Source organism: Canis lupus, chromosome 11 (genome assembly GCF_003254725.2).
Source record: "Canis lupus dingo isolate Sandy chromosome 11, ASM325472v2, whole genome shotgun sequence".
Classification (NCBI taxonomy): domain Eukaryota; kingdom Metazoa; phylum Chordata; class Mammalia; order Carnivora; family Canidae; genus Canis; species Canis lupus.
In genome coordinates, this window is record NC_064253.1 from 8,651,004 (window position 1) to 8,673,913 (window position 22,910).

At 35.1% G+C, this 22,910-nt stretch overlaps 1 protein-coding gene across 10 annotated transcripts in view; it reads left to right on the top strand.

Annotated features, from left to right (window-relative positions):
• The window catches only part of DMXL1 (Dmx like 1), a 128,046-nt gene that overhangs the window by 14,629 nt on the left and 90,507 nt on the right, over positions 1-22,910 (top strand). For 9 of the 10 annotated variants that reach the window (XM_035697072.2, XM_035697064.2, XM_035697065.2 and 6 more), the window contains exons 2-8: positions 1,046-1,171; positions 3,978-4,049; positions 7,495-7,573; positions 12,085-12,217; positions 16,377-16,443; positions 17,685-17,863; positions 22,140-22,329. In XM_035697072.2, the coding sequence (XP_035552965.1) occupies positions 1,157-1,171; positions 3,978-4,049; positions 7,495-7,573; positions 12,085-12,217; positions 16,377-16,443; positions 17,685-17,863; positions 22,140-22,329 (735 nt within the window). In that variant the 5' untranslated portion in view covers positions 1,046-1,156. Of the gene's footprint in view, positions 1-1,045; positions 1,172-3,977; positions 4,050-5,986; positions 6,073-7,494; positions 7,574-12,084; positions 12,218-16,376; positions 16,444-17,684; positions 17,864-22,139; positions 22,330-22,910 lie in introns of those variants that run through there. The other variant, XM_035697074.2, reaches the window with a different exon arrangement.

The following is a 22,910-nucleotide window of genomic DNA, read 5'->3' on the forward strand; positions in this document are numbered from 1 at the left end:
CTAGAGAAAAGGATACAAGAAGAAGTCTGGTTGGAAGAGTCCTGCTAATTGTAAAATTCAAAAAGAGCTATAAATGCTTGCTAAAAGGCTTTGAACTATGCCTGTTTGGTTATGGTAGCTTTTTTTTTAAGTTAAGTACTTCATTTATGCCATAGGTATTTATAAAGAAGCCCCTTCATTTGGAATTGGAGAATAGAGAACAAGATGCAGTTGAACTCTATAGTTTTGTTTTGTAACTTAACTTGCAATAATGAAAATGGATAATAGGCAAGATACTTTGAAATTGTGATACCGGGATCCCTGGGTGGCTCAGCGGTTTGGCGCCTGCCTTAGGCCCAGGGCGCGATCCTGGAGTCCTGGGATCGAGTCCCACGTCGGACTCCTGGCATGGAGCCTGCTTCTCCCTCTGCCTGTATCTCTGCCTCTCTCTCTCTATGTCTATAAAATCTCAAAAAAAAAAAAAATGAAATTGTGATACCTGCTGTGAAGAATAGCTAGTAATGTGATAGGAAGTAAAGGGAGAGCGGGAGAGAAAGAGAGCGTGCGTGTGTGTGCGTGTGTGTGCGTGCACGCGCACACGCTTGGGAACTGAGACCTGAATGTTGGAAAAAAGCTAGCTAGACAAAGACCGGGCAGAAGAGAGGTAGATAAAAAACACATCGGTGGAGAAAAAATTGATATGCCTCAGGAACAAGCAAGGGCAATATAGGAACAGAGCCAATGGAGGGAAGGAAAGAGTAGCTTGAGATGAGTTTGGAGAGTTAGGACAATAAGGGCATTGAACCATGGTAGGGAGGTAGAACAGGACCATTCAGTGGAGGTAGAAGTGAACATTTTGCAGGTAGGACTGAAATTTGCTGATGGGTTTTGAATATCAGAGGTAAAGGAAATATTCTCAAATAATAGAGATTTTTTTTAAAAAGGGGTATTTAAAGTTACTCTGTTAAAACATAATGTTTAATGCCATTATTCTACATGATAGATACTTTCTTGACAAGTTTCTCCTTTTTATTTTATCTTTTTCTTTGTCTTTTTTTATTTTTAGGCTTATGCATCTGGATGTGACATTGTTATACTGGGAAGTGATTTTGAAAGATTACAAATAATCCCAGGAGCTAAACATGGAAATATTCAAGTAGGATGTGTAGACTGCTCAATGCAACAAGGCAAGGTTTGTAATCTTGTTATGTGAGATTTGTTTTGAATATACTTTTTTGTCAGGATAATCTCTATGTATTTCCTGTTGAAGTTGAAGCTTGCTTTGTTTCAAGGACCATATAGGTACAAAATTTTTGGCTCTCCAAGATGCACCATTGAGAAAAAAATTCCAGACTCCAGATGTGTCTTAGAGATTATAAGAAATTCTTTTCTTACATAATTTCAAAATATGGCATAATCTTTTCTGTGGGTTGATAAAGAAATATTATCCATAGAATAAGTCTAAAACTTACTTATTTAAAAACTGATTGGATTAAGGGAAAGGAATGACAGTAAATCTTCAGTCTATTTACAAATAAACAAATGAAGAGAAATCATTTGTTAGAGTCATTCTTTCTCTCTAGAGGTATCTCCTTCTAGCTTCTGGATAACTTGGTACTAAAGTGAAGGTCAACTCTTCTAAAGTCCACAGTTTTTTATTAATTTATTCCAAATCTGTAAGAGAAATGAAAAATTTTGTTTGCACTTCCATTTTCACATGAAAAGTAAAAAGTAACCTTGAAAGTAGAACAGCAACAACAACCAGAGAAACAGGTTATGATTCTGCATCAGGTGAAATGCAGTTCTATACAGTAGCGGAATTGGTAGTCATAGCTAGGACACAGCATAGTATATAGCTTAACATAGCATCACATAGGTATAGGTGGCCAGGCCTAGTTATCCTTGTAGGTAGATTGGGCTGAACTTTGCCAATTTATTGATTTTTTTGTTAGATATATAAATATATTATTAGACTATATGGTTCCATCAGAACATTTTGTGTGAGGAATAAAATGGACCCAATCTCTTTTTTTTAAATCTAATCATTTTTAATGAATCTGCCTGTCTGAAAAGTTGCCTCTTAGTACCTAGTTTAGAGATACTTTTGGTAAAATGAGTTTCAGCTCTTACAATCTTGACCTGTTTCTTTTACTTCTATGTCCCTTTCTTTTACAGTTACAAGGATCTCTCATCTTTCTTTTGCTCATACCTTTCATTCTCACTATATTACAAAAATGATCTTTATTGTGGAATATTAAAAATCCTTGAGACTTTCCCCTTTCTCTTCAGCTCTTGTTCTATTATCTTTATTAATTGTATTTAAATTTGCTTATAACATCCAGACTTACCTAGGCCTGGTTATATTGGAAATCCTATTTTAATTAACTTCCAATATGAGTTATGTTTTCTTGATAACTTAGATTACATCATAGTCCAGGTTAAAATAAACAGGTCATTTGGTTTTATAGTAATTTTTTTTTTAATTTAAAGATTTCATTTATTTATTTGAGAGACAGAGCACAATCAGTGGGGTAGTAGAAGGAAAAGGAGACGCAGACTCCCTGCTGAGCAGGGAGCCAGAAAGGGACTTGGTCCCAGAACCCCAGGGCAGATGCTTAATCCAGTGATATACCCAGGCTCCACCTAGTCATTTTCACAAAGGGCAGATTTCCTTTGTGTTGCAAATATTAATACAATTAAACAATTCCTAACGGTATCAGGAAGAAAATTTACAGGGTATGATACCTGGAGATTTCTGTTTGCTTTAAGAAGAAAGTGCTACTTGATACTGTATACATCCAGTACTTTAGCATTATTGTGTTTTTTTTTTCTCTGTACCAGATTAATTTTCATGAGAAAATTCATGTGCATTTATCTTATTCATTTGCTTAAAAACATATTTTGCTTCCCATTACCTTGGGAAGTTCAAATTGTTCAGCTTGGCACAAGGCCCTTGTACAACCTGGCTAGGCCTGCCTTTTTGGACACATGTCCATCATTGTGTTAGAAGGAACACACTGTTCAATCTGGGCTGGTAGTCTCCTTCAGGTGTACATTGCCTCTTCTGATCTTTATACTTGTGTTCATACTTGTGTTATAACCTATTTCTACAATTGAATATTCACTGCTGTTTGAAGTACTACCCACTCTTAAAAGCCCAAACTAAATACTCCCTCCTAGACCGACTAAGTGTCTATGATGATTTCTATATCCTATGAACTTCTCAGAACACTAAAAATAGCCATTGAAAGTTTTTTCTATTCTATATTACCTCCTTGTTGCTTACCCCTTTCTTCTGTAAAGTTTATGCTCTTATTTTTTTACCCTTCATTCATTTTTGTTCTATCAATCTCATTTCTGATATTTCAGTGTTCTTCATCTGTGGCTCACTTAAGCTACAATAGTAACCACCTTATATACAGAGCCATTGATTGAAAGAGTAAATTTTAAGGACTCTCAGATAAAATGGAGTATTGAAAAGAATACATTTCTCAGAGAGTTCACAAAGGAAAAGATCTAAATTTTATTTTTACAAAGCTAAATATCCACTGACAGGATTGTGAACTTTGAAGACATAGCCTAGAAACTGATTTTTAAGTCCTAATTTCCACTTGACAAGGAATATATCAATACATTTTTTTCTATTAGGAATGGAATTAATATTTACCATACACCTTATAGCTAATTATATATTAGATGTTTTACAGATATTTTAATTCTCAAACTAATTCCATTAGGAAGATAGTTTTATGCATATTATAAATACAGATAGAGACACTTAGGTGCACAGAGATTAACTTGCTGGTTACTTAGTAAGTGACAGTATTAGAATTCTGACTCCGGTATGGTAGTCTCTTAGAACTGTTATTCTCAAAAATTGATAAATGAAATTGTGGGAGGCAGCTTATTTTAAGATATACTACTAATTTCTTTTGCTCTTTTGATTCATAAGTAAGTTAACATATCCATAAGTTTTCTTTCTTTTTTCTTTTTAAAAGATTGCAGCATCCTATGGAAATGTTATCTCTGTTTTTGAACCAGTTAACCTACCGAAGCAAAAGAAAAATTTGGTCAGTAATTTATCATTTTTCTTTTAGAAATTGAAATTGAGTATTAAAAGACAGTATTTTAAAGAGTACAGAGTGATCATCAGATAAATCGTATAAATTATGCTATAATTAAAAGATACACATTGTTACTTCCATATTTAAAATATGTTTTAAATCTTGGATTAAAAAAGAAGTAAACTAAATTGTGTTGAATTATGTGGAAATGTTTTTTTTTCTTCTGACATTTTGCTTTATAATGGGTATTTGAAGAGTCAACAACTTTAAATTCTGCAGTTAACTTATTGCTAATGGCACATACCATTATATAGTGAAGGGTGCCACTTTGTTTTTGGTTTTTATTAACTACTTTTAACTATAAACTACTTTTATATACTTCTGCTTTTTCCTATGTATTTTGTTCTTAAAGTTACAGGTTTTTTTTTTTTTTTTTTTTAAAGATTTTATTTATTTATTCATGAGAGACAGACAGAGAGAAGGAGAGAAAGAGGCAGAGACACAGGCAGAGGGAGAAGCAGGCTCCATGCAGGGAGCCTGACGTGGGACTCGATCCCAGGTCTCCAGGATCAGGCCCTGGGCTGAAGGCAGTGCTAAACCGCTGAGCCACCCGGGCTGCCCAAAGTTACAGGTTTTAATTGCAGAGTCTTAACATACCTCCAGGACTTTTTTCCCTCCTTAATATAACTGTTAATAGATCAATACTTGCTTTTCTTTATGAAAAACTATATTCAGAAATAGTTCTAAAAGCTATTTAGAACAGTTTATAAATATTAGATTTCTTGGGTGCTTTAATGTTCTAAATAAAATAGACCAGGTTATTTTACCCATTTCTAATGAAGATTAAACTGGTGCTTTAAACCATAGGAAAGAGGATCAGCATATATATGGTCTTAAGAGCATTATCTTAGGAGCCAAGGACTGTTTACTTGCTTTCTCTGCTGCTTTCTAGCCATTTGATCCTAAGCAAGTCAGTGTCTTACGAGGCTCTTTGCTCAGTTCTGAAATAGGTTAATAGCTATTGATTCTTTTTTTTTTTTTTTTTAAGATTTATTTATTTATTTATGATAGACAGAGAGAGAGAGAGAGGCAGAGACACAGGAGGAGGGAGAAGCAGGCTCCATGCTGGGAGCCCGATGTGGGACTCGATCCCGAGACTCCAGGATCGTGCCCTGGGCCAAAGGCAGGCGCTGAACCGCTGAGCCACCCAGGGATCCTCGCTATTGATTCTTCATGGGAATATTGGAATGAAGACATGATGTCAAAAACCATGCAGAAGTATATTAAATATAAAGAATTAACATGTTTTAATAATACACATACTTTTATATATATAACTTTTAATATTTTTCATTTCATTTTCACTTAGCTCATTAGTATCTTACAAATTCCCTCTGATTTAGTATGATAGCTGTTATTTCTTTTTTATGAATAAGAGAACAGAGGCCCAAAGAAAATTAGTTGGTTGACCATTAGAATAGCTGCTAAGCCACAGAACTAAGTACAACCAGCTGTATTGATTCCTAAGTGTGAGCATTCTTGTTCCATACCTTGTGTTAATGAAAAACATTTTCTCTAGGTTAACTGACACTCATTTTGAAATTTCATGGAAGGAGTCTACAGTCCTTCCCTGATTTATATTTGTGTTGTATATTATCTAATGAATCCAATATTGGAGGCCCTGATAACTATGAATTAGTAACTGATAGTAGTAAAAATAAGTGATTGCTTTGTTCAGAATGATATGTTTCAAATAGTACTCCATAAATATTTATTGAATGAAGTAACTGACTTTTTAAAAAAGTCAGTATGTTATGTTAAAATGCCTTTATTATGAAGGATAGAATCAAGAATTTTAGTTTTTGTCCATTTTCTCATGTACTAATTAAAGTTATTTAATTTAATGCTTAAAAGTCAGTAAGAAGACTCTGGTTTATTGCTAGGCTGCACTGACTTTGCTGAAAGGGTTAAAAAGCAAGTCTGATGAATAAAGGGAAAACTGGATCAAATGGAAAAATGGACTTGGAAGGTACACAGAATCTATAATTACTGGGTATAGTCTTAGAGACTCTGTAGATCTTCATAAAAAAGATATTATTTCCTTTCCTATGTGCATTGTAGAATATTCTTTAAAGGTGGTGGTTCTTCATGAGTGGAGCACTTCAGGATCACTAGTTGGACCATGTCATGTGTCCAGAGTCTGCCCTGGGGATTTCTAAATCTATAGGTGTGAGATTATGCCTAGACACTTCTATGTCTAGTTCTAGAGAGGGTTCTGATATGTATTATGATTAAGAGCCATTCCTGCAAGGCAGTGTTTGGTAAAAACCTATTCTGCAGACCACCTTTATCAGAATCACCTGGGGGGGTGTTGATTTATTTATTTTATTTTATTTTATTTTTTTTTTAAGATGTTATTTATTTATTTATTTGGCCAAGAGAGAGACAGCACAAGCAGGGGGAACTGCAGGCAGAGGGAGACGGAGAAGCAGGCTCCTCACTGAGCAGAGAGTCTGATGTAGGTCCTAGGACCCCGGGATTGTGACCTGAGCCAAAGGCAGACACTTAACCAACTGAGCCACCCAGGTGCCCAGTGGCGTGTTGATTTAAAGTACAGATTCCTCATTCTGGATTTTTTGAGCCTGAACCTTTGGTCATGGGTCTCAGAAATCTGAACTTTTAGTAAACATCTCAGGTTATTGTACTAAAGTATGAGAACCACTACATTAAAAGATTGTTTATGGGTCTCAGTCTTTTAGAGGTTAATGAGCTCAACCTAATAGGCCACAGCCTGACTTTAAAAGAAAACAAAGTAAAATAGAAAATGTTAGAGTACATCACATGTAGTAAGGGTAAACCTAGATTTCATTTATGTGTACATGTGTTTTGGGTCCTATTACAACATACATTTCTTACTGGTTTACTAAAAAAGTTTGAAAAATGTTGCTTCAAGGAATGAAAAAAAAACTTCTATAAGTATTACTACATCTTGTATTCTGAGTTTTCACACGTACTTTATGATCTCATGTGAGGATGAAACATTAAAAGAGAAGGAAGCCTCAGCACAGACAGACACATTTAAAATTAAGCCTTTGTAACTATAATAACAAAAGGTAGTCAGTGTAATTGTAAAAGTCTGAGGTTAAGGAGAATGTTGTCCAAACTAGCATATACTTACTGGTTGTTTATGCTGAAGACAAACTTTTGGACTTCCAAGAATGGGTATTCATTCTCTCACTAATCTCTTCCATCACATATTTCTTATTATTCTCAACTCAATTGAACATTTTGTTCCCCATTAAAAATGACTGCATGGTCAGTCAGTTGTACCTCAAAAAAACGTTATATATTACTAAGAATAATAAACATGAACGTATATATCTGATAGAGAAAAGCTGCCAATAATAATTGGCTAAATGAGGTGTTTGATTTTTTTTTTTTTTAATTTTAGGAATTATATAGTCAGTGGCAGAAAAGTGGCCAATTTTTTCTGGAATCAATAGCACACAACATAACTTGGGATCCTGCAGGTAAGAACTGGATTAAGTGAAATGAAGTATCACTTGCCTAGGCTGTTTCTTTTATTACTTTCCTATGTTTCAATTCTGCTTTGCTTGATATTGTGGGGAATAAAAAGTAAGGATAACATTATGTTCTTTTAGAACTTGTACTGAAATGAAGACAAATGCTCACTGTAATACCTGTTGTTTTGGGAAAGAGACTTTTTTTTTTTTTTTTTTAAGATTTTATTTATTTATTCATGATAGTCACAGAGAGAGAGAGAGGCAGAGACACAGACAGAGGGAGAAGCAGGCTCCATGCACCGGGAGCCCGATGTGGGATTCGATCCCGGGTCTCCAGGATCGCGCCCTGGGCCAAAGGCAGGCGCCAAACCGCTGCGCCACCCAGGGATCCCGGGAAAGAGACTTTAATTCTCTCTGGATAATCAAAATTTCATTGAAGAGGAGCTTTTTGACCAGCTCTTTTGTAGATTTAACATTAAGAGTGGGGCTAGATGGGAGGAGAGAAAAAGAAGTGAATTCTGAGATAACGTGTGTCTGTGTATCGTATACCTATTTCTGCATTAAAAAAAATCCCAAAGCCAGTTGTACTAATCTACCACAATACACAGAGGCACAGAGAAAGAAAATACAAGACACATTACATTCTCTTAGTGCTTAAGACTTCATTGGGGCTGGAGTGAATCTGGTGATAAGGAGATAGACCACAACATATTATGGAAGGCTTTTAAAACTATATTAAGGTATTTGAACTTAATTCTTTTTAATTATCCAGAAAAATGTTACAGTTTTAAAAAGTGGATCGTGACAAGCCAAGATTTATGGTTTTGTATGATTTTTCTGGTAGCAGCAGGTTGGAAGAGGAGGATAAATATTTACAATTATTATAATTACCTTTGCACAGTATGCATTCATAGGAGTCTGAATGAGAAATAAGAATTTAAGTCAAGACCTTTAATGTAGTAGGTGCTTAATTAAGGTTGAATGACTTAACGAAAGCAGTGCAAAGATATGAAATGCATTTAGGTGATTGTGTGACAGTTGGATTGTAGATTATTTTGTGAATATCTGTGATCACAAGAAGAAGATTGATATATCAGAGTTACAGATAGTGGAACATAGGTTTTGTTTGTACATGTGGAATTTGACATGCTTGCAACATAGAACTGGAAGTCCTCAGTTTAGATCAGATAGCTTGCATTTTAATATAGTAGATGAAATGGCTGAGAAAAAATATTTAGAAAACAAAGTTCAGAATATTAGGAAATTATTTTAGAAGATAAAAGAGATTATCTTTTAGATATTTCTAAAAAAAGATCACAATGGTTTAAAATGTTCTTTCTTATGTGAGGATATAGACTTGATGCCTACTAGCTGGTAACCTACATGTATATTTTAGGCATACAAATGGAAAGAGGTCAGACCTGGGTTCAAATTTGGCTTTTAGCTTAGTATTGCAGTTTATGTATGACTCTACTATAGATAGACTTATGTTCCAGTTATTGCCTGTTTTTCCTGTGATTATTAATAGTGTTACCTTCTGCTCTCAGAAAAATTCCTATTTGGATGATACATTAGTTTATTCTATTATAGCACAACATTCTATTGTAATTGTTTGTTTACATGGTTTAAATTTTTGATAAGACAAAGGCTGAGATTCTATTTTATTCAGTATTTTCTTTGAGGGGCCATTATATTAGGTTTTCAATGTTTACATATTTTACTCTAAGTTTTATGATCATGAAGAAATTAACATATCAAAAATAGTTAACTCACTTGTAAATTAAAGTCATATCTTTTTCACAAGGAAAGCTTTTAATGATCAGATATGACAGTGTATTTGAAAGTATTTGGTAAATGATAAGAGCCCTGTAAAAATAGTGTTAGCAAATAAACTAGCTACTTGAAATGTCATATTAGTAACTACAATAAAAACATTTCACATTAGAATTGAGTGATAATTCTTTAATAATAACATAATAGTCACTTGTAAATTTTGTACTATTGGTCTATCAGTACTAATGGTTTGGAGGATAATATTAATGTTAAATTCCTCAGTCATTTCAGAGTTGTATCAAAAGAGAACTTATTTTCTTAACTATGTGGTATCAACTTGACAACAACTCATGACAATTATCTCTTTATTGTGATGAGTTAAAATTTACATTGAAGTTTATTATTTGTATTTTTATAAACAAAATTTGTAATGGTTTGGTTGAGAAATGGGTTATTGTTGTAATAAATATTTTGAAACAATTACTATATTATTTTTCCAAGTGAACTTTATTTATAAACAGATTTTAAATATTTTAAGTGAAGTATTAGTATTCTGGTTTTGATCGATACTTATTTAACTATATGCCAGGTATTGGGATATAAAGAAATTTTTTCAGATGATGCTACTAAATTGACTCTAGTGCCTTTGTGTTTTCTCCAGATCCACTATTGCATGTGGCTTAAATCGTAAGGTTTTTCTCTTTAAGACTTTCTATGCTTTTTTTCTCTACTTTAATATTCATACCTCCGCCGTTTGTGTTCAAGTCAACATACTGTACCATACCTTAGCTATTTTTGTATCATTTCATATCATATGAAATGTATGTTTGTATCATTTCATCATCATTTTGTATCATAACTGGGATTAAGTACTTGGTATTCTATATTAATTTCTTAATCCTTCATGGTATACCTTAATTTCAGCTTCAGTTTATGTTCAAGAACATGTGTAAAAACTGAAATAAATACAGAGGTGAGGTTGGCAATTGCCAGAGGCAGGAGTGAGGGGTGGATGAAATACGTGAAGAGAGGGTCAACAGGTACAAATTTCCAGTTATAAATAAGTCCTGGGGATGTAGTATCCAGCATAGTGACCATACCATGGGTAACAATACTGAATTGTATATTTGAAAGTTGTTAAGAGAGTAGCTCTTAAAAGTTCTTACATCACAAGAGAAAAATTATAACCAATGTGTGATGATGGATGTTAACTAGATTTACTATGCTGACCAGTTTACAGTATATGCAAATATTGGATCATTATGTTGTACACCTGAAATGAATAAATTGTTATATATGTTATATCTCAATTTTAAAAAGAAAACTTGTGTCTAACCATATGTACGTGGAATGTCTCATTGGTGCTTTCTAGGCTGTTTTTATTTGTTTATGAAATTTTCTATCTAGTTGCTGCAATTTATTGAGCTTCTGCTAAGTGCCTACCCTGTGCTAGATGGATTATACATATTATAGCTAATCATTAGAACAACTCTACATATGTCTGATTTTACAAGTGAGAAGAAAATTGAGGCTCAAAGTTCGTCCAACTAGATCAGATTCACATGACTAATTAAGTGACTTATTTGGGATTTAGACACAGAGATTTCTGATCGATAGGGTTTTGTCCCAGACCCGCTTTCCTTTTGAAATAAAGTAATCTTTCCAGAGCAACACAGATCCACAGTCCTTATTTGCCAAAGTGAATGCCTTACTTATTTTCAACTTTTTGGCCACAATTGTGTCCCTTCCTTTCTCTTTTTTTGTCTGGACAATAGCCTTCTTCTCAATTATGCAAGTCATAAATTGGGATCTGTCCTTGAAACCTTTTGTATCTCCTGTTTTTTAGTTGGTGTTAAGCCTTGAAAATTCTGCTTTTGAAATGGCTTTCAAATCCTTCCTTCTTACTTCAGTATTTGATTCAGATCCTCATGATTTCCTTTGTTGTTTATTATAATTAGTTAACCATGTTTCCCTGTGTTTTTGTTTTCCCTAATCTATCTCTAGTCTTGTTTTTTAAAAAGAATCTTTGCCTTTCTTTGTGTACTGGAGCCTTTGAAAGCATGATGAAACTTAAGGATTACCTCTCTAGAAAACTGTACATACTATACAGATAACTTTTGTGTATTATCTTAGGAGTTCTCTTCAAGCCCATCTGTTGACATCCCCCCATTCCAGTTCAGACTCCTGTTCTAAAATACAGATCCACTTATGTAACCCCCACACACTTAAAACTCCCACCTACCTAAAACAAGGTCCAAGTTCCATGTAAATTTTGAAAGTGCTTTGCAATCTGACCCCAGAAATTTTTCCACCCTTATTTCTTTTTCCAAGTCTATTGTGTACCTTATCCGTAACCATAAACCAGAGTATGAATCATTCTTGGGAATATATTTGAACTTGCATGACTTCATGTCTCTCTACAATATGTCTCTACGAGAACATGAAGTCGTCATGGAAAAGGACAGTGCTTCATTTGTCATCGTATCCTCCTCAATGGCTAGGACAGCACCTGGTACAGAGAAGATGCTCGTTAAATGTTTGTTAAATGAGAGATTGTATAATCTATTCTCTTTTTCTCTAGCTGCCTCAACAAAATTAAAACACAGCCTCCCCCAACAAATCTTTTTATTTAACTTTTTTTAGAAGTTGTGCTGTTTTTGTAGTATTATATGAAACTCTTGACCATGTGACTTAATTAAATACTTTTAAATAATAAATTGTTAATAATATATATCTATTTTTAGGCAATCGTCTTTTAACTGGTTCTAGCTGTTTGCAACTGTGGTACAATGCTAACTTGGAGAAACCATCTGAAGATGAAAATCCAGATAAAACAGACCTTAATTTGGGGGACTGGAGATGCATTTGGCATTGCAAGTAAGCAATTTATTAGGGGATTGAAGTGATAAACCTGTTCGTGTGGGTTTTATTATAAATGCATTTTAGTTTGTGTAAAACTACACTAACATAAGTATTGATTTTTTATTCTGTGACAGGTCTTTTATTATATACAGAGAATGCACTGTTTCCCATGTTCTACAGATCCAGTTTTTTAATTGTTGAATGAAACACCTAGAAAGAAACATAAGAAATTTGTTAAGCCTATATGATTATCGTTAAATAGAAACTTGCTAAGTTATACAAAAGGAGACATACATTTTCCATGCTTTTAACTGGAAGTTTTCCTATTGTGAAGAAGTGTCTTTTTCCAAAGTTACTTTATGTATTGAACATAATCCCTGTCAAAATTCCATTGGAATTTCTACTTTTGAGCATAGTTTTAAACTCTTAAAAGTTAAATATGAGAAAATCAGGGAAATTGAAAGAAATAATGAAGATAACATACTAAAGTGGGTTCTAAAGCTAGAGCTGGTCAAGTGGTTTGTTTTTGATATAGGAACAGATTAGAGTCCAGGATTAGATGAAGTACCCAGGGAGATTCAATATGTAAGGTGTCATTTTATATCATGAGGCAAACTTGATAGCTCTGTGGAGAAGAAAATGAAATTAGAGTCTGACCCCACAATAAGTGTCAGAAGAAGGAAACATTGAATTTCTATACAATGAAACGATGCTAAAGGAAAATACAGGTGAATTTTAATAATATAGAATTATAATGTCAATTATGGTAGCAACTAGTGACATCTCACTTTTGAGCACTTGAAATATGGCCAGTTTGAATTGAAATGTGCTCTAAGTATAAAATACACATTGGATTTCAAGAATTTAACACAAAGGAAAAAAATGTAAAATATCATTAATTTTTTAATTGATTACATGTTGAAATAATATTTTTCATATATTAGCTTAAATAAAATAATATCACCTGTTTCTTTTTACTTTTTAAAAATGCGGCTACTAGGAAATTTAGCATTTGATGTTTATGTTCTATCACAGTTGCATGAAAACTGCTTCCTTAGATTAGGGAGAGACTTTCTAGGTGTCCAGAACTAGAAACTGAAAGGAAAGGAAAGAAAAACCTCAATAGTTGCAACCATATCCTTAAAAAATTTCTGTAAAATAAGGAAACTGAAAAGTTGAAGGGAGAGATTTGCAGTTTGGAATTAATGCCTTTTTAAAAAAGTGGTCTTAAAAATTAACTAGAAAAGAACAGATAATAGTAAACAAAAATGGACAAAGAGGAGAAAAATTGTAAATGGTAGTACATGTGAATAATAGCAAATTAAGTAGGTGTTGATGGACCTCACTTAAAATCAAGAAATGCAAAATATCCAGAAAGAAGAGGATGGATAATAGCTATTACTAGTGAGTGTTTAGAGAACAGGTACTTTTATAGTCTGTTAATAAGGAAGTGTGGTTGGTATTTTTCTGTAGAGCAATTTGGAAGTATGGATTAACAGGCTTAATTTTTTTTTATACCCTTGAGAGACTAACTCCAAATTTCAGTCATTCATACAACAAATGTTTCAGGCAGTGGTAAAAGTGCTTGGAATATAGCAGGGACCAGATAGGGAGAGAGACTGTAAACCAGTAAACCAGTATGACAGAATGTTAAATGGCATTCTTCCTGAGTCAGTTTTATATGAAACAGTAATAAGAAATCTATCAGATAGCAAAGTGAGAGTAAGGCATACCTCATATATATAAGGTTTCCAAAGGAGGTTTCAGAGCAGCTGGTTCCATGTATTTTGCACTCTTCACCTGGATCATAGGTTTTATAAAGGATTAACATATGGAAAGGGAATAGGATTTTGCAAAAAGTAAATTCTTTAGCAAGAGTTACCTTTGTTCTGGAGTCTTTCATGTAAGTTTAGCAGAGGGGGGAGCAGCAGTGTTATATTGCCTTCACTGCAGGGCTTCTGTGGGTTGAACTGGTTATTTGAAATGTGTTTGGTGCCTTTGGGAGAGGGGAAGAATCTTAAGTTAAATCAAGATCAGAATCTACAGTAGTAACTTGGGCTAGACATACTCTTTATTTGAGATGGTTGTTAAGTAGAAAAGCCATGGGACTCAGATTTCTATTTAAGAGCAGCTGATGATTATACTAACTGGAACACATTTAAATTTTGAGTTATATCACATTCATTTTGTGATGTGTTTAAAATACTTTTTATACATATTAGATCAAGATAGAGAAAAGTAAGTAGGGTAAGAGGAAGAAGAATGGAGGTGACTTTTGGGTGTAGATCTGAAGGAAGCGAGGGAGCATATCTCTGGGAGAAGCGTGTTGTAAGCAGAGGGAACCATCAAGTGCAGACTCTCTGGTAAGGGTGTGTTTAGCTTGTGGCAGGAGCAAAGCGAAAAGGATCAGGGGTCTGCTCAGAGGTTATTGTGAAGCTTCTGCCTTTTATTCTGAGTTGGGAAAATCTTGAGGACTTTGATTGAGCCAAGGGAGCATTGAGGACTGATTTCCCCTTTAAAAGGACTGCCTTTGCTGCCATTTTGAGAAGACCTGGAGCCAAAGGTCACAATCTTGGACAGGATTGCAATGGAGATCAGGCATCTTTAATTACTTGTTTTAAGAATATTTTTAGAATTAACCAGATGCATAAAAGTGCATATACAAGGATATTCATTGCACCACTTTTTTTGTAGCAATAAAAATGAGAAAACAGCAATGAATAAAGAAATTATTTTAAAGCATTGCATATATCTGTAATGCAATAGCATAGCCAGTAAAATGATGCAGATCTATGCACATTGTTATGAAAACATGTTCGTTACATACATTAAAATAAGTATTACAAAGCAAATTGTATCTATGACCTTACTTTCCATTTCCTCCTCCCCTATATCCTACCACAGAAAGTAGACAAGAGTGGAGAGATGGGTCTGGAAGGCAGTGTGTTAAACTATAGGCAGTGGTTTTGCCTGGGAATGGGTGTTGTGATATTGGTGAAACTAGATGGTTTCATTTTCTTCTTTTCATACGTATGTTTCCATACTTTCTATTACATATTTATTACTTTTAAAATCTAGAAGAAAAGTTTTTTTTTATTAGTTTCAGAAGTAGAATTTAGTGATTCATCAGTTGCAAGTAACATGCAGTACTCATTTACATCAAGTGCCCTCCTTAGTGTCCATCATCCAGCTACCTCATCCCCCAAACCCTCTCCCCTCCAGCAACCCTCAGTTTGTTTCCTAGAAGTTATTTTTAATTTGGAATGAACTGTGACAGAATTCCTCTTTGGCCTCCTTTACAAATAAATTTAAGACAGTCTATCCAAGCATAAAATTGGGTAAAGAAAAGACAAACAGTGGTAGAGAGGGTTGTCTTGAGATCAGCATATACAGGTAGCCAGAAGGGGAGGCAATGAAGGAACAAGAGCAAAGCTCCTTAAAGAAGAAAAAGGTGTGTACCAAGTGTATAGATGAAGCTGGCAGGCTGACTCCATCATGCTTGCAAGTCCCCCCAGTAATCCACACATAATCTTTAGGTAAATGCTACCTTAAGAGAGAATTAATTTCAAATTTTTAATTTATTGTCCATGAAAATGTATGTAGGGGCACCTGGGTGGCTCAGTTGGTTAAGTGTGTGCCTTCAGCTCATGTCCTGATCCCAGGGTCTTGGGGTGGAGTCCTGCATCGGACTCCCTGCTCCGTGGGGGGCCTGCTTTTCCCTTTCCCTCTCCCTCTGCCTGCTTCTCACCCTGCTTGTGCGCTCTCTCTCTCTTTCTCTCTGTCAAATAAATAAATAAAATCTTAAGAAAATATGTTAGAATATAGGTACCTAATGGCTTTGGAAATTAGATTTCCAAACTAGAAAATGATATCTCTTTCTCATATTCTAAGGCAATGAGAACTATGATTCTTTTTGTCCTGAGCTTTAAAGAGTGATAATATCAGTCATTGCTTGCATGATTCTTATGTGTAGGTGTTTTCACATAAAAATAATTTTTATATTTATTTAAAAATTTATACTTTTTATTTTACATTTATGAAGTATACTTAAAGTTGAGTTTGAAACTTGTATTATCACAAATCTTCCATTGTTTGAAGCAAGTTGCTAAGTTGCAGAAGTAATATTCAATTCTGATTTTCCTTAAAAATTGTTTCTTACCTTTTTGATTTACAGAACTGCTTCCCAAATTCATTTAATGAAATTTTCACCAGATGGAGAATTTTTTGCCACTGCTGGGAAGGTAATTTGTGAAAATGCTGTTGCTATTGATTTATTTTGAAACATCAAAAACATTAACTGGCTTCATTCTTTTATTTACATCAAAAATATTTTCTATTAAAAATGTTAAATAGCAGAAACTGGCTAAATATTACTGTGTTAAAAGGCAATGTGATATCATTGAAACATAGACTTAAAGATATATCTGGATATAAATCTGCCATTTACCAACTTTGATTTTGGTCAAGTGGTTAATCTTTTTGAGCAAATATAATAATTTATAGACTTTCTAGGAGGACATTTCTAATTGTTTTCATGTTTTTACCTGTTGATGTCAGAAGAGTATATTTCCTTGAAATTATTTATTTGTAATCATTGGTTCACCAAATAGTTCATGTACACTAATTGTGTGAAGTTAATTGTTCTCATGGATCATAGCTTTCGGTAGACTGAGGATATGAGGTATCCTAAATCCTTAGTGAACTTTTTGTTAGGAGAGAAGTGAGGCTTTTGATTCTGATTAACCTTAAGCATGGGAATGCAATTATAGCTTAAAAGCAGAGCCTGGTATGTTCTAGTCCACTTCTTTTTCCCTTACTCCTCAAATTAAGAACTGCAGTTTTAATTGTATTTAGAATATTTTATATAGTAGTAGGTATTTTTCTTTAAAGATTTTATTTATTTATTAATGAGAGACTCAGAGAAGCAAGCTCCATGCAGGGAACCAGATTCGGGACTCGATCCCAGACTCCAGGATCACGCCCTGGGCTGAAGGCAGGCACTAAACCGCTGAGCCACCCAGGGATCCCCCTATAGTAGTAGGTATTAACTCATTAATCTCATCTTCAACATTTTCTTTGAACATTGATATGGTATCTCATGAAAACTTTTGTTTTCAAAAATTAGCAGACTTCACAAGCCTGCTGGTGGTAATGCTTTCTTGTTTGAAATTTGGCTAGGTGGGAAAGTGAACCCTTCATCTATCATTCTTCCTCAGTGACTCCATTTTAGCATACTATGTGGTAATTATCATTTTCCTTGGTCTAGTCCTTGCAAAATATATATTCACACACCTAATTCTCAAAGCACAATTATGGAATGCTGATAGAAAAGTATCAGAATTAGATTTTTTCCTCTGTCCTTTGTGCCCCACCATCCCTCCTATCCCTAAATTTCTGTGATTGGTGAGAAAATTCTTATCTTTGCTGTTTATCTGAATCTTTAATTCTGATGTGGCTGTTTTTCTGTTTTTCTTTTCATTAGGATGACTGTCTTTTAAAGGTATGGTATAATGTAGAAAACTGGCGGACAGCTGTTACCTCTCCGGACAAAAGTTCAGAAAAACAGTCCCAAGGAGAAGTGGATTTTTCCTTTGTATATCTGGCCCATCCTCGAGCTGTAAATGGATTTTCCTGGCGTAAAACAAGCAAATATATGCCTAGGTTAGCGATTTAGTTATTTTGTCTATGTATTAAGAGAACATCATTGTGACATTGACTGTTCTTCTCACCTTAAGAATCTATAGCTATAGGAAGATTAAATAATATTAGATAGCCCTTGACCTGCAGATGTCTGGCATTGGATCAGCTGTGATTGACGTTTCAGAGGAGACACTTTCACTGAAGTGAAAGGATATTTTACTTCCATCTTAGATGTTTTTAAGTGACAGTTGTACATCCTTCCTTCTCTGTGTTAGGTGTCCAGGTTTTTTATCTCTAGTCATTCTGCGTATTGCCATTTGTGTGAAATTTTTCATATTTCACTCCTTAATCTGGTACCTTCTCTGTGTATCTCCTCTGGTTTCCTTTTTGTTTTTAAACTGCTTTATTGCGAGTATATACCATGAGGCCTCAAACCTGTCGACATTTCCTTTCTTTCCTGTGATCCTTGCAAGACCTGATATCCCATTGAATTTTTGCCTATAGTTAGTAAGGTACAGAGACCTATTTCTTCAGCATGGGTAGAAATCACTTTTTGTTCATGGCCATTTTCAGTTTGGCCATATCATGGAGCAGTATAGTTTTTCCCTTAACCTGTTATCACTGATGTTTGGTAGGATACCTGAATTGTTTGTTGACTTTAGTTTTGTTCTTTTGAGCCAGCAGAGTATATGCAAAATTTTTTAAAAATGTATATTACAACTGATTTTTTTTTAAATTTTTATTTATTTATGATAGTCACAGAGAGAGAGAGAGAGAGGCAGAGACACAGGCAGAGGGAGAAGCAGGCCCCATGCACCGGGAGCCCGACGTGGGATTCGATCCCGGGTCTCCAGGATCGCGCCCTGGGCCAAAGGCAGGCACCAAACCGCTGCGCCACCCAGGGATCCCCTACAACTGATTTTTAAAGAGTAGTTTAAGGTTCACAGCAAAATAGAGGGCAAGGTAGAGAGATTTCCCATATATCCCTTGCACTAACACATGCATAGTCTCCCCCAGAGTGGTATATTTGTTATTATTGATGAATCTGTGTCAACACATTATCACCTAAAGTCCATATTTTAGATTATGGTTCACTCTTGATGTTGTTTGTGCACTATATGGGTTTAGACAAATGTAGAAAGATGTTTTTTTTGAAAGATGTTTTTCTATCATTGTTATACCTGATTTTTTTTTTTAGCTTTTTTAGTATAGTAGGTACTATTCTTCCTACTCTAGCCTTCCAGTATAATAAAGCATAGAAGCAGGACAGTAATGGTTCTGTTGTTAGGAGGATGTGCTGGAGTCTTTGGGTTAGGGAGAGTGGTGCGGACAATCTGTTAGCAAAAGCCTGCTTCACTTTGAGAACTATTGCTCCAGTCCCCCAGAGACCATGGCCCACATATATAAAAATCTATTTAGAATATAATGAGCCATGGCATATGTTAATTCTCCTTTTAAAAGTTATAAGTGGCCCCAATAAAAGTAATTGTCACTGGAAACGGTGAAGATTACATCATTTCAGAGGTTGATTTCTTCTGATATATCCAAGTGTTTTCGTTGGCACATGGTTAGACCACAAGAATACTAAAAAAGAGATTTATGAATTATTGTATCTTTTGAGAGAGGACAGTCACATCTGTTCCTGACCTAGTTCACTCAGTGTTACTACAAGTGACCACAGTAGAGCAGAGGCAGGTGCCTTACACTGGGCCATTACAAATGACTGATAACACCGGTGAGACATACCAGTTTTTGTTTCTGCCTGTGTTCATTTTATCTTTGCCAACTAAATTCTGCAGTATAAGGAACAGTGGTATAGAACTAGAATTTTCTGTTATGATATTTTATATTTTTTATTTTATTTTATTTTTTAAAATTTATCTATTTATGAGAGAGAGAGGAAGAGACACAGGTAGAGAGAGAGAAGCAGGCTCCCTGCGGGGATCCTGATGTGGAACTCAATCCCAGGACCCTGGGATCGTGACCTGAGCCAAAGGTTCAGGACCACTGAACCACCCAGGCATCCCTGTTATGGTATCTTTTAGAGGTCTCAAGAATTTTCGTCTTAGTGCATGTCTTTTAAGAACTAGCTAATCTCCTGGAGCTCTTCTAGGTTTCATTTTTGCTTTACCAGCTGCAGGTATATAGTGGGAAGGCTGACCCTTTTTCATGATAATGACAGAGATTATATCAAAATAAAAACTATTGCTCTTTCTGATATGGCATCTTCACTGGGCCATACAGGTGCTTTGTTTTTCACATAAAATTAAACTATTAGCCAAATGGTAATACTTTATGCAAGGGTACTGCTGGGTCAAGAGAGAAGAATGCGTGTTTGTAATGAGCATATACTTCTTCACTAATTAAACACTGATGAATGTAGGATAAGTGGGGAGTTTTGTTATACCCTCCTCAAAACATCCGAAAAGTTTGCTGTAGACAGCTAGTTTTAAAACTGTCTTAGCGTGTTATATAAAAGTAGGACAGGTATTGCACTTACCCATCACGTGGTTGTCTTTCATAGGGTTATACTTTTTTTTGAGGGAGGGAGCAGTTATACCTAAATAGGATATGCCATTGAAGAGAAAATAGGGTACCCTGATAACAAGTGGGGCAGGGAGGTATTGCCAGAGAAATGCCTCAGACAGAGCAGGGTATTCCTTCCATCCTCTCCTTATATTACCTGCCAGCAATTTGTGCTGATTGTCTGTAAGGCCTACTATCCTGAAGAGAGTCACCTGGAGCCACCCATGCTCCCAGATCAAAGCCCTCTCCAGGCTTCTGAGCTGTGCATCTTTCTTGCTTGTTTTTTTTGCTTTTGCCTAAGTTCTTATGCCTCTTCCGATTGCTCTCTCTTCAGTCCCTCAGTCTACTGCCTTCTGCTCTTCCTTCATAAGTCTGCCCATTCTTCCGGTTCCAGGATGGACACTGTGAACCTTTAGCTTTCCGTATTGCCTTTTGATGTATTTTCTTCTGTTTTCTGATGGTCTACCTTTAATCTCATTGTCACTGCCCGTGTCTATGTGAATGTGCTAGAGACACACAGAGAAAAGGAAGGAGGTAGGTAGGAAGTCAGAAGGCGACAGAAAAAATGGAGAAGCAGGGAGAGACATAAGGGTGGGGAAAGGAGGGAGAAACAGGATTTAGAAAGGAAAGAAGGAGGGGCCCTAGCAATTGGGGAGAGTTGGAAAGGGAGGGTGGTGTGGAGAGGCTGAGAAGCAGAGAGTGCCTGAGGGGTGAGGGCAGAGGGAAGGAGGCTCAGAGAGTGGATGGAAAGTGGGAAAGGCATGGGAGTAGGCAGAGGAGAGGGAGGGAGGTGAGAGAACGGGGGGGGGGGGGGGGGGGGGGGGAGCTGAAGGGGAGAGCAACCCATGCAAAATGTGCTGGTTTCCTTTTTCTTCCCCTTTGTGAGAGTTCTTTTTTTTAAACAAGCAGATACGTTTAACAAAGTGACTACTGCAGAATATTTTGATTTCCTTTTTACTTTTCTTTGACTTACTGAGGTACTTGGTAGAAGCCTTGTCCTGATTGTTCTTTTGTAATCTTATATGTTTGAATATGTGTCTGCTACAGGATATTGTGGCTTCTTTTTCTTTCTTTCCTTTTTTTTTTTGATGAGTTACCCAATAAAAGGTAGTCTTTGATGATGAGGATTCAACCTTTGAGCTCCTCACACTTACGGATTTATTAATTTGTATAAAATTGGTTTTGCTTTTAATTGTGACTGGAAAGACAGTGAATTCACTGAAAGTCGAGAGTAAGGAAGGTTGCTGGTAATTATTTTATCATTTTTTTTTTCTATTTATGTTCTCACTGCTTTTTGCAGATGTTAATTAAACAGAGAAAAAATGTACTAAATAAATAGTGTAGCTTATTGCTGACAAGTGTACCTGTAGCTTTACAGAACATCAACATGAAGCATTATGAAAGAATTCAAATGGTAACCATCCACTGAATAAAACAGAGAATTTTAAAAGATGTAGGTTTTTTCCTTATTGAGGATTATGGTATTGTCTCAGTCTTTGCTCTTTGGCTATAAGAAGAATCTTAGATTCTTAAAACAAGAACTACCAAATTCTAGGTAGAAAAGAAATGGGGTAGCAGGTATTTGCTGTGATGAAATCAAATACGCACTCAATTTTCATGGTTTTGACTAATGCATTATATAAATGTATATTGACATTTTCTTCATTGGTACCTTTGTTGTGTGCATTTAAATAATTACAGAAACACCGTGTAGAATGCTATAGTATGTGAAATTTATATTTTTGTCTATAAAATCTTTTTTATTCCTCAGGGCTTCTGTATGTAATGTACTGTTGACTTGCTGCAAAGATAATGTATGTCGCCTTTGGGTAGAGACATTTTTACCAAATGATTGTTTGCTATATGGAGGTGACTGCAGCCATTGGGCCGAACCAATTAATTTAACAAATAACTTCAAAAGAAATGCTTCCAGTAAAGAACGAGTTCAGAATGCTTTAGATGTAAGTGGTTTTGTTAGATGTTATTTCCTACAAGTTTTAAAACCTTTTGTACATTGCCTTTTTTTGTAACATTCATCTTAATTAATATTTAAGTCATATGGTTAGTTATGAAAAAAATACATATATTAGGAAAATAGTTCTCAGAAAACTTTCTATTTTATTTGGTTCTAAAGTATTTAAGAAAGAAAAAGTATTTAAGAAACTACTTATAATTAAGTTAATCTTAGGTTAACTGATGATAAAAAGATTACATTTAACTTAGCTAAAATAACAAATGAAAATCTGAGAATGCAAGGATTTGACTATAAAAATAATTGATATTTTTTGTTTAGAGGTTGAAGGGATTTGTCCCATCGTAATTACAGGAATGATTAGAACAGTTTATTAGATTCTGTTCTACATTTGTTATCTTTAGAACCTCCTGGAACTTGAAGTCTTTTGTTTTTTCTGTTTTTGGCGAGGGCGGGGGTGGGGTGGGGAGGGTTGGAGAAAGCAAGAGAGCATGGTTGGGCAGGGTACAGAGGGAAGGGGAGAGAGAGAATCCCAAGCAAGCTCCACACCCAGCATGGAGCCCAACATGG